Here is a 12,377-nt window from a genome sequence, read left to right on the forward strand (position 1 = left end):
GACTGATCCCTAGAAGTTAATAAGTAAACTAAGCAAAGAGTAATTGAGGATCAAATATAGGTGTTAAGACAGGAAAGACAAATATGAGGGTGGCTGAACTGTAGAAGAGACAGGTTAGGAAAACCAAGTCTGAACTTCATTCTAGATCAGCACTGTCCACTAGAACCTTCTGCAGGGTTGCAAACTATAATCTGTGCCATCCAATGTGGTGTCAGTCCAATGTGAAATGTGATGGTAAGTACTTAAAAAGTGGCCAGTGCAACTGAGGAACTGAGTTTTAAATTTTATTTAATTTTAATCCAAATATAAATAGCTACATACAGCTAGTGGCTACCTTCAGGTAGAGCTGAATGTGATCTGTTTATCTTTGTGGGTACTACAACTATTAAAATTATTGCCCATTGGTGGTAATCAGATGATATCAGGGCCCTTGTCAATAAGGGTTCCACAAAACTTAAGCCTGATGCCTAAAAGTAGTCATTGTTTGTAATGACTTAACTTCTCTCCTATGTACATATAATGCCTAGCTATATGCCAAACTTTCTGTGGGGATTAGCTCTTTTGTGGAACCCTACTTGAGAGAGATTAGATGACATCTGCATTGATATTTCTATTCTCAAAATGCATGGTTTGTTTAATTGATGTTTTTTAACATCTGGGACCTTTTGAAGAAAAAAGTAGACCCAAGCACAGTTAATCATTTTTCCAAATTCTTGTGCAATCCAGTTAGTTAGTAAACATTAAGTCTGAGAGGAAATTTAAGCATTGGTGTGAATTGTTCACTTCACTACTGGTACAGTCAGCCTATCTTCAGAATGTGTCTGAGTGTGACCATGCCCATATATGTAGGTTTGTCTCTGAATATTGTTACATATTGCTTATGCAGATGCAAAATTCAAGGGCCACTTGAACAATGAGTTGAAGAGTCAAAAGCCTATGTAGATTGGTACCACAGAGCTTCCCCTATAAGCTACTCTCCAGTTCTTGAATTTTCTTTAATGTTTAATCTTATAACTAGTCATAATATTTTAAGGGCCCTGTGGGATGCCATACTTTCTTAAAAGCCCATCAAGGAACAAGTGACCAGTAACACATTTTTCCCCCAAAATCAGGTTTTAGTGGAAGAAGCAAAGACTAGAAAATGAAACCATTGAGGACCTAACAGTTCTGCGGCTCAGTGGTGCTCCCAAGAGCTATGCATGTGACATAATATGTAATTTTACCTTCGAGACTCTTCATGGAGGATCAGAGGTTTAAGTACATAGAAGCATTTACTGAGCCAGATCTCTGTAAGAATCTCAAGGTTAATGAAGTTCAAATATTTATGCAATTATAGAATTGTTTTCCTTTTATAATATTCCATGAACAAGGCATGAACTCTTTCTTAATCATTGATATTTGAAAGTAGACAAGTAAAAAGAAACCTAATTCGTGATTATTCGTTATCCTTAATTGTGTGTATTAACCTAAATAAATACTTACAATTATAAAAATGAATTTTCTCTAATTTAAAAAACTTTGTGTGTGTGACTTTTTATTAAACAGGTTGAATTGGTAAGGAGAGATTATGTGGCGAATGGTGGCTGGGAAACATTCTTATCATATGAAGACCCAGATCAAGACATTCTGATTGGCCTCCTGAGATTACGAAAATGTTCAGAAGAAACCTTCCGTTTTGAATTGGTTGGAGGTGTTTCCATAGTTCGAGAGCTGCATGTGTACGGAAGTGTAGTCCCTGTGAGCAGTCGAGATCCTACTAAATTTCAGCATCAGGTATCCTGTATTCCATTTCTATTTGACTATAATTAGAAACTTGCCCAAAGGAGGAAGAGAGAAAAGGAATGGGCAGAAGGAGGGGGCAGAGGCAGAGGAGGAAGGAGGAAGGGGGAAAGGCAAGGACAGAAACTGAAGAACTAATATTGTATGTTAGAGATGTTTTCTTTTGAGTGTGAAGGAGGAGGAGCGAGAGACAAATTGGAGACTCAGGTAGAATATAGTATTAGATTGAACCATATGAAATTGCTATTTTTGAAAGTCAGAAATGGCCTAATACCAGCAATTTCATATGATTCAACTATGTATTATGAAATCAAAGCAGATGATAATGTGAAAGCACTTGTGAAATATTAAAGGTCTTCATAGATGCAAGCTATATCTGACATGTAGTGGAATGCTGTTCCACTCCCCACAGACAACCTAAATAAAGAAATAACTCACTCTTTAAAATTTCCAGGAAGTGGCTTAAAACCACTATTGGTGGGTACAGAGTAGACCCCAAACTTAGTGATTTAAGAGTATTGCCTGGTTTCAAAAACCTTTTAGAAATTGTAGGGGTGACTAATAGATACAAGATTAGATGCCCCAGACTTCATCACCTAGAGATTGCCTAGAACTTATTTAAAAAGAGACAGGAAGTTGAGAGGCAATTGCCCCCTTGCTGTGATGAGATTACATCATCCACAGAATACCTTTTGATGGCTTTTGTTGCAAAATTATTCCCTTTTTTACTAGTCTGCTACAGGGTATTTTTGGTATAATTGAATGGTTTCTCTTTTCTTACTCCCATGCATTTTTTTTTTTGTCATTCTTATTTTAGCAGATTTTAGCAACTACTAAATATTAGCCTTTTTGTTTTACAGACCCCTCTTACTGACTTCCTTTCTTCTCAATTCCCTAATCCCCTCCTTTGCTCCTTCCAGGGATTTGGCATGCTTCTGATGGAGGAGGCAGAAAGAATAGCTAGAGAAGAACACGGATCTGGGAAAATAGCTGTTATATCAGGTAACTGGAGGAGAGCAAAATTCATGATTCATTCACATTTTAACTTGGTATCACAGTTAAAACTATCTCAGGCTTCTCTTACCCCTATTTATGATTAGTCAGGATTGGGCCAAGTACAACAGTAAAAGACTTGTGCTCACACACAGAATTCCTGTAAGCAGTCTGGTGGAGTAGAGCTTTCAGAAGCACAGAGTGGCAAGACCAGTAATCGGTGTCCTATCTTTCTTGCTGTCACACCAGTCATCTGTCTGCCCCACTAGTCGTCATTTCCTCTCTTGTGCTTTGTGCCCAGCACAAAGAAATGTCTGTCTGAGAAAATGAAATTTGGTGATATGGATCCAAGAAAAAGTAAACCAGTGTGGCTGTTATCAACACTGTTGTTCAGAAAGTTAAAATGGAATCTCAGTTGCCAGTACAAGATATTTAAAGGCAGAGTTCTTTGCTCCATAAATATTGCTCTCAGTGACTTTGCTTCAGGGAACAGCTTTCCCCATACTTTGTGTGGGACATCACACAAAGGGAAGTGGGCACAAAAAGGAAATTCTAGTGTGAGAGAAAAAGAAATAATATAGATACCCTTTCACTCCTACTGTTCAGTACTATATCCTAAAAATTGCTATTCCTAATAAGAAGCTAATGTGGAAAAGCCATGATCAGAACGTAGGGTTTTTTTTTCCTCCAGGTTTATTTTCCCATTAGAAAACATGCTCCTTTCTTAAAGCAGATTCTTTTCTTTTAAGATCTTGTAAATAATCTTTTCTGAAAATGAGAGTTGAAATGAGTTTTTAAAAAAAAAATCAATAAATTGTTGCTAATCAATAAATCAACACCCTTGCCCAGGTTTTAATGATTATAATTATGAAAATGTAATGACCCAGGCTCACTTAATCATTTAGTCTGGCTATGGTTTTTGGCATTATCCAGATGGATTAGTAAAACATTTCTTAACATGGCTAGCTTTATATATTTTTCTCTGTTACCTTAATTTCACTAAAAAGAGGCTCACCTAAGCGATACTGATAATTTGTAATAAAAAATGTTTACGTCTCAGTTGTAACCTGTGGTTGTCCAGAAGTCAACCTTTCCTGTTCCCCGAAGAGGTCCAGCCTGACTTGAGACTTACTCTACACACACACCTGTGAAGGGTTGAAAGCACCTGACATTCAGCAGTCCCTTTCGCTAGAACACTGTCAGTGTGTTCAGCACAGTACTTCTCAGGCTTTAATGTGCTTGTACATTATCCGGAGATCCTGTTAAAATGCAGACTCAGGGGGCGCCTGGGTGGCTCAGTTAGTTAAGCTTCTGACTTTGGCTCATGTCATGATCTCACTGCTTGTGGGTTCAAGCCCTGCATCGGACTTTGTCCTGACAGCTCAGAGCCTTGAGCCTGCTTCTGATTCTGTCTCCCTCTCTCTCTGCCCTTCCCCCACTCGTGTGTGTGTGTGTGTGTGTGTGCGCGCGCGCACGCACACGCTCTGTCTCTCCCTCTCTCTCAAAAATAAATAAACATTAAAAAAAAATTTTTTTAATGGAGATTCAGTCTGGGGTGGGGCTTGAGAGCCTGCATTTCTAACCAACTTACAGTGATACCTGTGCTAATTGTGTCTTCAGACCACATTTTGAATGGCAAGGTTTTCATATTCTCTTCCAAACCATTAAGGGAAAGATACTCTCTGTGACCATGGTGGGGCCTGCACACCCGCAGTCTACTGTGCAGTCACGTGGTTTTCTGGTATCTGTGGGAACATAATCAATTTTACAACCGAAGAACATTGGTATTCTATTACTTCTCCACATTATTTCATTAGCCTTCATAATATCTATCTATTTGTAGAAATGTTACATGCAGAGAGGGCCCCTGACTTGGCTGAGGTTCTATTCAGGCACCCATAAGAGCCTTAGTTTCTGCTTTTTATGAGTAGGGTGTCTAAGTGGAAATCAGCATCTGTCCTCTTTCTAGCTTTTTATCATAATCTAAATAATAGCTCAATTTCAGATCATCTGCTTGTAGAATTTTTAAAATAAGAGTCTTGCTGAAAAAAGCTGGGAAGAACCTTTCTCCTTAGCTGCTACAGTAGGACTACTAGATTTCTGTATAGGGGGTTTCTTTGGGCTAGTGGGTTTCTGTAAGAGCAGTCCTGGATTGTCTTTTGGAACTAAAGTGAGTTCTGTGGGAGGAAGGAAGCATTATTTCCTGTCACTCTAGTCTCTAAGTTGCGTCATTGCTTTCTATTAGGGAAAGCACATAGTACCTTGACTTTCTCTTTGACTCAAGATCTGATCACCCTTCTGATGAAAAAAGCCAAGAATATTTCTCTATGTATGATGCATTTTATTTCTCTAATTTAGTAACATATTATTGTTCAGTTAAGTTTCTGAATCAGACACCTGAGATGTCCATTATTCAGAACTTTGAGTAGTACAGATTTAAAGTATACATTATCATCACCTTTTATGTAGCTTTTGTCCTTCCATGTTTGTTCATATTTCACTTTGGTCTTTCTGCTTTGAGTACTGTGTGTGTGTGTGTGAAATTAGTTTTTGTAAAAAGTCAAACAGTTCTCCATAATTTGATCCTTGGAATGAAAATATCCTTATGATCGCAGTGGTGCTTGTCTACTGTGTTTATTCACAGTGCTTCATTAGGTGTGCTGTATAGGAAGAGACACTTGGTGGCGGGAGAGTTTGGATTCCATTCCTGTGTTGACCGTAGCCCTCACTCCTTGTGATCTTGGATAATTTCACTTGATCTCCATAGACCTTTCTTCCCTTACTGAAAAAAATTGGGGTAGGTTATCTTTTACAATTCTAGCAGTCTATAATTCTGCCCCTTAGTGTTTTCATCTCTTTTAGTTCTCAACATAACTACTTGTGTTTTACTGATTACATTTTAAGTAGATTCTTTCCTGAAACCATGTTAGGAAGCCCTTTAATTTCATTAGTAATTGCACTTAGTCTCCTTGTATGTTAGATATTTGATGATAAAAATGATAAAGTTTCCCATGGTTAGGTTATCCTATGATTTGTGGATACATATTGATTTCATCACAATTTGGTGCTACTTTGTGACCTAAGCGTTGTATGTTTTTTTTCTGACCTTGTCTTTGATTTGTAAATCCATCCTTGTTCTGGTCTGCAGGCTTTTGTACACAGTGGTGGCCTACATATTCTGTCCTGGCATAACTAGTAGTTTGAGTAAGGGAGAGACAGGTCATTTATCATTCTGGTTACAGTGACTGTAAGAGTAATGCACTTATGTCGAGTTTTTTTTTTTTTTTAATTACATTCTGATTCATTATGACTTCCCCTCAACTTGCCAGCAGATTTTCTGTTATTTGGATTTATAATCTTTGATTCTGCCTCTAGACAGTATGATTAACTGCACAGTAGATCTGATTTGAATCACTAGTCAGACTCCATGTGTTCTGTTTTTCCCTGTTAAAAACAAATTGGTTTTTATCTTTGTTACCTCAATATATTTTGTTTATAAAAGGCATATACTGAATATTTTACAGCTAATTTATCCTTTTTTAAAAGACTGACTTTATAGCTACTTGAGGAAATTGAAAATTTTCTTGTTTATTGGAGTCAGGTGAAGCACTTAGACCTTTTAGATTATTCATTCTATTTTTTTAAGTATGTATAATTGTCTTCGTAAGTAAACTGTATTTCAAAGTTAACCATCAACTCTAAATTTGAAAATTAAAGCAAAAATGAAATGATTGGCTTCATCAGCATCAGAATCACCAAGTGTATTGAGTGTCTCCTAAGTTCAAGGGACCGGAGTTGAGAGGGCAGATCAAGGAAGTATGAGATACTACTGCCTGGACCTTGAGGGGTGTTGAAATGGGCTGCACAGTTAACTCAATTTTCACCCCACAGATTATCCTTAACTCCAGAGGAAGATAAATTTTTCTCTCTACTTAGACTATATCTCAACTCATGATTAATTGCTTCAGAATAAGAAAATAATCTTTTTTGTATATACAAAATGGGTAAACCAGTAAGGTAAGAACAACCAGTTTATAACATGTGTGGGCAGTTAATTACTGCTAAATAAGCAATTAATTAGTCCCTATTATATCCAAGTGCTTTAGTATCTCTCACCAGCTTATGTAGCTTCTGTCAACATACACCTGTTTAAGATTAACAAATTGTATCTACTTAAAAGCCATGATGTTTATCTATGTGGATTTTTATCTCTCTTTCCTTTAAATATGTTAGGATGAAGCCATTTTTTTCTCTTCCCTGTCTTATGGTGTCAAGTACAAGTGATTATACTGTAGAACCTAACCTACAACATTTGAAATGCCATCACTAATAATCACCATGGAAACTGGAGATCTCTGATGTTACACTGCCCGTACCATTTCCAAAAGGGCAAATATAACTGTTGATAGCTGCTATTTAAAAAGCCACTTAATATACCCAACAGATGATTTTTTTTTTCTTTTGGCAGTTTTGGCTAGGTATCAGATCCAATCATGTTACTGTTTCTGTTTGCCAAGCTAATTACTATGCATCAAGACAAACAGCTATTCCCAAGCTCCCCCTAGTACCTTCGTCATAAGCAGTATTCTATTTGTGTTCTTTCAAGTAGAAAATTAATATGGCCATTGGCCAAGAATTGTACAAGGCTGATAGATCACACAGTGATGGTGAGAAATGAGGAAAATGTCTGAATGGTTGATGACAGAAATCCACTGAAGTCAGAGACTGTTAGCCATTTTGTTTAAACCCATTTAAAGTCAAAGAAGAGAGAAGGGGGGAAGATAAATATATAGGATGAATAATCCTTAAACCTTAAATATAGAGCGAGTAAACAAGTCACTGTGGAGAGGAGATCATTCTAAAATCATGATGCTCAGAATATGATTCTAAAAGCTACATCTACAATTCCTACTAGTGAAAAAACCAACATGCCTATGCCTTACATAATCCAATATGGTTTCCTGGGACTGAAATTCATGGTCTTGTACCCCAGAGCCAGTGTTTAATGTTATGTGGGCAGAAAATAACAGTCATTTGGTTTCATTAAACTACAAATGGCTTAGATTTACTTACTGAACCCCAGAAACTTCACCTGTATTCCAGGCTGCAACCCATCTCCCTTTACTTAAGGTGAAGGTAGTTTTATTCTCTGCATTATAATCTAGGTGAAAAGAAGCATACATTTGTAACTAGATGTGTCTGGTAATGGACTCTTGATCCTTACCAAAATGCCTAGAAAAGCTTTTCCTCATTTTGGCTTATTTCGTTGGTAAGGACACAGGAAGCCTGCCAAATGCAAACTAGTTTGTGCCGCCTGTGTGCTGTGTGCATAGGACTTGTCAGAAAGGAAGGGGAAAGATTGTGTGCTCTTTTGTAGTTTCTGTTTCATCCCTTTACATAATTTATCTTGTAATAAATTATCCCCTAATGAAATGCACATTGTTAGGGTTCTGTATATTCCTCTATTTATTCCACTTTAGCATTCTAACAATTAAATGTTTTTTTAAATGTTTATTTAAATAATTTTTGAGAGAGAGAGTGCAAACAGGGTAGGGCCAGAGAGAAAGGGAGAGAGAGAGAGAATCCCCAGAAGGCTCTGCACTGTCAGCACAGAGCCTGATGCCAGGCTCAAACTCACAAACCATGAGATCATGACCTGAGCCAAAATCAAGAGTTGGCCACTTACTTACCCAAGTGAGCCACTGAGGTGCCCCCATATTTCTTTTCTGGTGCATGTTCCAATAGGATTGTGTTGTGGTGGTGGGTGATATCTTTTCTGTTTAAAGATAATAGATAAAAACAAAATATTGCTTTGCTACAAGAATTTGATTCTTAATCATTAGACTAGCAATGATGATATGGAATACTATTTTGCTAGATAAGAAATTAGCTAAATGTTTGCCAACTGGTGTGTGTATTGCAGCTGGACTGTGGAGGCATCCTTGCATAGCTCCTCCCAGGACTCTGCATTCCCTGATTTGTTACTCATTCATTTGTAGAGGAATCAGGTACCAGATTGTAGTACTTTGCATATCAAGTGCATTATACTCATCCCTCTCTCTGTATTTCATGACTATAGTAACTAATGCATGTTTTCCAAATATTCCTTAATAGGCCACTGGTGAGTGTCCACTGTTTGGATCTTATGGTGAGGTTTCCTAGGCAGAAGCTAGTGATAGGAGTGGGTAGTAGCTTGTTGGCACATGAGGAACAGCATCTGGCAAGTGCTGTTTCTCTTCCTAGGTCCATGCTATCAAGTGTCCTTGTATCTCAGAAATGTGCACATTAATGTCCCAGAGGACAGCCCTGCTAATGTTGACATGCTTAACATATGTATACTTTTTCTCCCCATTCTTGTTCCTCTTAGTTTATAGATATTGGGAATTACGACTGTACTTCTGCTTGGGAAGAGGAATAGTGCTATTATCATGTGGCTTCTAATAATATTCCTGAGAGGTCTGGGTGCTTTGATATAAATGACTGCCTTTGTTGTAAAGTTAGACGCTTCATCGGCCTGTTTTCTGAGGAAGGAAGCCTTCTCCAGAGTTGTCTAGTCTAGACTTCTCATCATCTGCTGTTCATCACAATGTCTGATTTTAGTTTGTTGCAGTATTAACTCCTTATCAATGTAACTTTCATGTGATTAGTACTGTTCTTTTCTATAAATATTTGACATTGTTATAATCCACTCAATTTTTGATAAAACTTTCCTCTTTTAGATCTTAGAGGCAAGGATTTGGCAGATTCTTCCCCTTTGGGGGAACAGATTACTAAATAATTCTGGAAAACATTGATGCTGCCTTCCTTAGCAACCAAGATACTGTTTTTATAGAGCTTTTTAGTTTAAGCATTTCTAATTCCAGCAAGACATAACAGGGAATTTCTTATTCTTTTTATCACATGGCTTGAACTGTTGTCTCTGACTCACATTTCTGAGACATTAACTGATGGATTTAGGGTTTTAGATTGTGGCCATGGGATTATATTTCCTTATGCCCCCTGCCCCCAATCCTCTACCTCCCTGAGCATCCAGTTGTCTGCTTTATCCACTATTTATGAATGAATCACTGTTGTTTGGTAAAGCAGTCCAGAAGCCCCAGATCTATATCCTATGTGCCCTGTTACCTCTTACTGCAAATCCTACTAATTAGTGTTTGTTTTGGTTATCTCTTGTTGTGTAACACATCACCCCAAAATTTAGTGGCTTAATACAACAGTTTATTTTCTTAGTGATTCTGTGGGTCAGAAATTCAACTGGGCATAGAGAAGATGGCTCACTTCTGTTTCATGATGTCTAGGACCTTGGCTGGGGTGGCTTAAATGGCCATCAGCTGTGACTAGGTTGGCTTGTCTGGAGTTTCAGTTCTAGCTGGTAATGGGTGCTCAGTTGAGACTGTCAGCCTGAGCACCTTGGTTCTTTTCTACCTGACTTGCATTTCTCATAGCATGAAGGCTGGGCTCTTAAAGGAAGGGAGCAAAGACTAGACTTAGAAGTCCCAGAACATCTTATATTCATTATCTGTTGCTGTGTAATAAATAATCACAAAACTTAATGTCTGAAAACAAGCGGTCATCACAATTCCTATAAGTCAGAAATCTAGAAGTGACTTAGCAAGGTACCTCTGCCTCAAAGTATCTCATAAAACTCCAGTTAAGGTATCAGCTGGAGTTGTAATCATTTCAGGATTCAATTGGGGTTGAAAGATCCACTTCCAGGTTTACCATGTGATTTGACAGGCTTCAGTTCCTCATGGGCTGTTGGTCTTAGGGCCACAGTTCCTCACCATGCCATGTAGGCCTCTCCAAAGGGCTGCTCATCACATGGCAGCTTGCTGCCCTCAGCAGAGTGATCACAGAGACGGCCCCTTGAGATGGGAGCTACAGTCCTTATACCTACTCTTAGTAATAAGTCAACAAGTCCAGCCCACACTCAAGGGATTATGCAAGACTGAATACCAGTAGACAGGGACTTTGGGAGTCCTCCTCTTAGAGACTGTCTACCACAATGTGACTTATGCCCCATTCTATTGGTTACCAGAGTCATTGGGCCAGCCCACATTTTAAAAGAGAGGAAATATATCCACTTTTAAAGAGAAGATCTGGTGGCGGCCACCTTTGCCTACTAAGTTAAATATGTTTTCATTTACTTGAGATTAAGTTACCCAGTCCCTTTCTACAGAAAACTTCATTTAGCCTTCTCCCAGGATGGACTGTCTTTGGCCATATGTAGATTCAAGAGTTCTTGTCCCAAACCCAATATCAGGGTTTCATAGAGCCAGTCATGGCAGCACAGTTATACCTAACACTGTCCTAAGTAGACTTTGGCAGGCCCCCACAAGTAACCCCTGCATCTGACCTTTTGTCTGCTATCTCTCTTCCATGAGGACATTTCTGTATTTCCCTTTATAAGCCTATCTAAATGTTTAATCCTTTAGATCTATGATATTGGCCACTTAACCTTTCTACTAGGTTATAGAATATAGACCATCTTTGGGCTGGTTTCTCTCTAAAGATATCCTACCCTTATCCACATTCCTGCCCCCAAACAAACACCTGAAAATAGTTAATGGACCTTGAAGTCTTGTTTTCTCAATTTGGGAAGGTAGTAAATTGTATATGACATAAAATTTGCCATTATAAACATTAAAAAAATTTTTTTTAATTTTTTTTGGGGGGGGCCTACAAAAGCAGAAGGGGAGAGAGAGAGGGAGAGAGAATGAGAATGAATGAATCTTAAGCAGGCTCCATGCTCAGCACAGAGCCCAACATTGGGCTCAATCCCATGACCCTGGGATAGTGACCTGAGCCAAAATCAAGAGTTGGATGCTCGACTGAGCCATTCATGTGCCCCTGCCGTTATGACCATTTTTCAGTATACATTTTGGGGCATTTGTTACAGTCACAACTTTATACAACCATCACCACTATTTCCAAAACATTTTCATTACCCCAAACAGAGACTCTGTCCTCATTAAGCAGTATTCTCAATTCTCCCATCACCCCAACCCCTGGTAACTTCTAATCTACTTTGTCTCTGTGAGGTGGAATCATACAGTATATGGCCTTTTGTGTCTGACTTATTTCCCTTAGCATAGTGTCTTCTAGGTTTATTCATACTATAACATTAAAAGATTATGCTTCCTTTACTAAGACTGAACAATATTCCACGTGTGTATGCTGTGTGCATGTGTGCGTGTATGAACATTTAATAGAAGTCACAAGTAAAGCCATCTAGTTCTGGGCTTTTCTTTGTTGGAAGGTTTTTTATTACTGATTCAATCTCCTGACTTGTTGTAGGACCATATAGACCTGTTTCTTCTTGAGTCAATCTTTGTGGTTTGTGTGTCTAGGAATTTGTCCATTTTAACTAGGTTATCCAGTGTGTTAGTGTATACACACATCAATATTCTTCATAGTATTCTCTTCTAATGCTTTTTATTTCTATAAATAAATTTCTCTTTCATTTCTAATTTTAGTAATTTCAGTCTCTTTTTCTTTATACTTTTCTTCATACTTTTAAGATTTCAGTCTTTTTAAATTTATTAAGTTTTCTTTTATGACCTGATTTATGATCTAAGCTGGAGAATGCTTCATGTCCCCTGTGG

The 12,377-nt window shown here is 38.0% G+C and overlaps 1 protein-coding gene across 1 annotated transcript in view; it reads left to right on the plus strand.

Moving 5' to 3' along the window:
* ELP3 (elongator acetyltransferase complex subunit 3) overlaps positions 1–12,377 on the plus strand; it is a 96,487-nt gene that overhangs the window by 74,389 nt on the left and 9,721 nt on the right. Inside the window, exons 13-14 of the mRNA XM_086703768.1 lie at positions 1,546–1,773; positions 2,700–2,781. Coding sequence (XP_086559894.1) covers positions 1,546–1,773; positions 2,700–2,781 — 310 coding nt within the window. The remainder of the gene's footprint in view (positions 1–1,545; positions 1,774–2,699; positions 2,782–12,377) is intronic.

Source organism: Puma concolor, chromosome B1 (assembly GCF_028749965.1).
Source record: "Puma concolor isolate L17-30 chromosome B1, mPumCon1.1.hap2, whole genome shotgun sequence".
In the NCBI taxonomy this organism is placed as follows: Eukaryota; Metazoa; Chordata; class Mammalia; order Carnivora; family Felidae; genus Puma; species Puma concolor.